The sequence below is a fragment of the Capricornis sumatraensis genome, chromosome X, assembly GCF_032405125.1.
Source record: "Capricornis sumatraensis isolate serow.1 chromosome X, serow.2, whole genome shotgun sequence".
Lineage (NCBI taxonomy): Eukaryota > Metazoa > Chordata > Mammalia > Artiodactyla > Bovidae > Capricornis > Capricornis sumatraensis.
In genome coordinates, this window is record NC_091092.1 from 120706936 (window position 1) to 120711314 (window position 4379).

At 39.2% G+C, this 4379-nt stretch overlaps 1 protein-coding gene across 1 annotated transcript; it reads left to right on the forward strand.

Annotated features, from left to right (window-relative positions):
* Positions 1-1502: 1502 nt before the first annotated feature.
* On the forward strand, positions 1503-1874 carry LOC138071937 (large ribosomal subunit protein eL31-like). The gene has a single exon (XM_068963306.1). It carries the CDS (start codon positions 1503-1505, stop codon positions 1872-1874), a length of 372 nt encoding a protein of 123 aa, XP_068819407.1.
* Positions 1875-4379: the final 2505 nt, after the last annotated feature.

Here is a 4379-nt window from a genome sequence, read left to right on the forward strand (position 1 = left end):
CATCATGGCCTTCTTGTTCCACACTAAATAAATGCCTTCATAAAGAGCAAGTGTAGTAGGATTCCCTGGTGGTACAGTGGTAAGGACCCCAGGCTTTCACTGCCATGGGCCTTTGTGGGGAACTAAGATCCTGCAAGCTGGTGGCCAAAAATAAATTTTAAAAACCATAAGGGTATTTTTTAAAAAGAGCAAATATGTTGCCTGATAAGTCACTGAAAACTGAGAGGGAATGAGGAACAAAACTCTCATCAAAACATCTAGATTTCAGTCAAAGAAAGCATAATGCATTGTTTTCCAAATCATAAGAGGATGTTTCAATATTCATAGTTAGAACTCTCCTATTTGGATACAAGTATCTTACTATAAGAATCAGCTTTCTTCATTATAGCCACCTTTGTTTTTTCACTACAACTATAAGTAATTTTACAATTACTTATACTAATTCACATTTTATGGAATTAGCTATCCTTTCAACTTGACAATGTGTTTCATTATAGAAGTCAAAGGCCCGGTGTGTGTGTGTGTGAGTGATTGAGCCTGTTGAAGTGAAAAAGACACTCACAGGAGTTTAGACATTGTGCAAAACAAAAATGATCTATTTGGAGGAATGTGTAACTATCTCAATGAAATTTTAGAGATTTTTCACTAGGGAACAAAGACAAAATAGCTATCCTAAACATTTAGTGGTTTCTTGATGTTTTTTCTTTTCACTTTTCTTTTTCTCCAAGCTGCTTATCTATTTTTAGCTCTTGGCCTCCATTGATCTTTACAGATTCTTAACCTTCTGTAACTCTACTTCATTTCTCTAGAGGCAGATTTGTCTACAGGCCTCATTTCTATGATTCTGTTGTTATTAGCCTAATAAGTATTCTCCCTCACGCTCACTGCAAAGTGGTTTTCTAACACCACAAACAAATAAATGAATCAATAAAAAAAATGGGACTTCATTTGCAGCATACAAGATTTGTACTTACAAATAAGCAGCAGTTTTTATTTTCTATGCTGGTAAGAAATTTGCAAATCCAACAGGTCAAAATAACCAACACATGGAAAATGCCTGTTACTTACCATCAATTTTATTTTTAAGTGACATTCGAATAGCTGGAAGAATTGTCAATCTGTACATTTTCCTTTGATTATATAGGAGACAGCCTGCCATTATACCAGAAATAGTTAATATTACAACAGTAGGCAGCCCCAAAACACACAACTCCTTCTGCTTTCCAATTTGTATTTATTTGAAAAAGGTCTAGGCAGTGTAGTTTATGCCAAATTCTTTAAGAAGGTGTTGTATGCTTAAAGCCAACTTTTATTAGAATCTTTGATTAAGATCTCAGCAATTATAAGATTTCTTTATTGCTAGGAAATGTTTCTTATGTGACTTCTACAAATACATTTAGGCTTTTATTGGTATCTAATATATACATATATGCTCACAACTGTTGTAGGACACGCAGGAAATACAAAGAACCCCTACGCATTTTTAACCTGGACCCAGCAAGATGGCTCTTGCAAAGAAGTGGAGCCAGAAGGGCCATCTTGCAATGAACGAGATAGTGACCAGAGAATACACCATCAACACACACAAGCGCATCCAGGGAGCGGCCTTCAAGAAGTGTGCCCCTGGGGTACTCAAACGGATCCAGAAATCTGCCATGAAGAAGATGGAAACTCCAGATGTGCACACTGGCACCAGTCTTGGTAAAGCTGTCTGGCCCAAAGGAATAAGCCATGTCTCACACTATGTCCACGTCCTCTTGTTCAGAAAATATAATGAGCATGAAGAGTCACATCAGCTCTATACGCTGATTAGCCATGGACCTCTCACTACTTTAAAAAACCTAGAGTTAATGTGGATGAGAACTAAGCAATGACCATCAAAGTTGTGAAAACTCAAACACACACACAAGATATGATTCTCATATTAAGTTATGTACTATTTAACTGAACAGAAGATTAAGAAACAAACAACCCAAGACTAAATGCAACTACATCCGAAGGATGAGTTCTAAAGAGAGAAACTCGAGTGAGAATAGAAATAGATAATGAAAAGCTCGGAAAGGAGGTTAATGGAACCTAATCTTTGGATCCACTGACTGATGACTTTCTTTCAGAGGACATTATAATTCACATTTTCTAAATTCATCAATTGTCATTCTCAGCCATGCTTCTATTATTTATATGTCACTGGAAATAACTGAAATAAAACTAATGTATTGAGCGCATACTATGTGCCAGGTATGATATAAAGTCTTTTACACGGATTTTCTCATTAATTCTCAGAATAACTCTTATGTTATATTGCCATCCTTTTTCATAAATTTTTTTTAAATTGGTACTTACACAGGATTAAGTCCCCACTAAAAGAAACTGGAGTTCTTGGAGGAAATGGCTGATCCAGGGTAGGGGAAGGTAAAGTAAAGAGTGTGCCTGGAATATTTTGTGGGGCAAGAAAGTAAGGAAGCAACAAAACCTGAAAAGAACGTGGGAACCAGATTAAATGGGCTCCTCCTGGAAAAACTGGGAATAATTTTGGCATCAAAATAGTGTTAGAAATGGTTGATAAAACAACTGAACTTTTCTGTTTGCTTTGAAAAGTCATTTTTTAAAAACTTATCATTTTGTGTTGTGGTATAGCCAGTTAACAAACAATGTTGTGATAGTTTTAGGTGGACAGTGAAGGGACTCAGCCTGTATGTATCCATTCTCCCCCAAACTCCCCTCTCATCCAGGCTGCCACATAACATTCAGCTGAGTTCCCTGTGCTATACATTTGGTCCTTGATAACACAACTGAACTTTTAAATAAAGAATCCATGAGTCCATATTGAGAAAAGTAACAGCCAGGCAGATGAGGTGGGCAGATAGGTAGGTAGACAGCTACATAGATGGATACAGCCATACATATACACACAGAGGTCCTTCTCTATAACAGAATCCCAAATGATAAATATTAAAGTAGTGACAGTTAGGTGGCGCTAGTGGTAAAGAACACATCTGCCAATGCAGGAGACCATAAGAGATCACAGGTTCTATTCCTGGGTCGGGAAGATCCCCTGGAGAAGGGCATGGCAACTCCAGTATTCTTGCCTAGAGAATCCCATGGACAGAGGAGCCTGGCTGGCTATGGTCCATAGGGTCACAAAGAGTCAGACAAGACTGAAATGACAGCAAGCACTCATGACCTTTACAGAAATAATAAATTCAGATGAGAATTACTAATGAATGGGAAAAAATCATTGGATGAAAGTTTGTTGGAGAAAAGGCTATTTTACATGGTATTTCTCCACTGCTGCTGCTGCTGCAAAGTCACTTCAGTCGTGTCTGACTCTCTGCGACCCCACAGACGGCAGCCCACCAGGCTCCCCAGTCCCTGAGATTCTCCAGGCAAGAACACTGGAGTGGGTTGCCATTTCCTTTTCCAATGCATGAAAGTGAAAAGTGAAAGTGAAGTCGCTCAGTCATGTCCGACTCTTAGCGACCCCATGGACTGCAGCCCACCAGGCTCCTCCCATGGGATTTTCCAGGCAAGAGTACTGGAGTGGGGTGCCAGTGCCTTCTCCACTGATAGCTTGTTAACTACATAGGAAAGTGAGTATCTTTACATTGGAGAAATCTGCTGGTAATGATGCTGTGAAAGTGCTGCACTGAATATGCCAACAAATTTGGAAAACTCAGCAGTGGCCACAGGACTGGAAAAGGTTAGTTTTCATTCCAATCCGAAAGAAAGGCAATGCCAAAGAATGCTCAAACTACTGCACAATCATACCCATCTCGCACGCTAGTAAAGTAATGCTCAAAATTCTCCAAGCCAGGCTTCAGCAGTATGTGAACCGTGAACTTCCTGATGTTCAAGCTGGTTTTCAAAAAGGCAGAGGAACCAGAGATCAAATTGCCAACATCCGCTGGATCATGGAAAAAGCAAGAGAGTTTCAGAAAAACATCTATTTCTGCTTTATTGACTATGCCAAAGCCTTTGACTGTGTGGATCACAATAAACTGTGGAAAATTCTGAGAGAGATGGGAATATCAGACCACCTAACCTGCCTCTTGAGAAATCCGTATGCAGGCCAGGAAGCAACAGTTAGAACTGGGCATGGAACAACAGACTAGTTCCAAATAGGAAAAGGAGTACGTCAAGGCTGTATATTGTCACCCTGCTTATTTAACTTATATGCAGAGTACATCATGAGAAATGCTGGACTGGAAGAAACACAAGCTGGAATCAAGATTGCCAGGAGAAATATCAATAACCTCAGATATGCAGATGACACCACCCTTATGGTGGAAAGTGAAGAGGAACTGAAGAGCCTCTTGATGAAAGTGAAAGAGGAAAGTGAAAAAGTTGGCTTAAAGCTCAACATTCAGAAAACCAAGATC

Bases quoted from the DNA above. Each gene is read 5' to 3' on its own strand.
- LOC138071937 (XM_068963306.1), top strand. From the start codon at position 1,503: ATGGCTCTTGCAAAGAAGTGGAGCCAGAAGGGCCATCTTGCAATGAAC.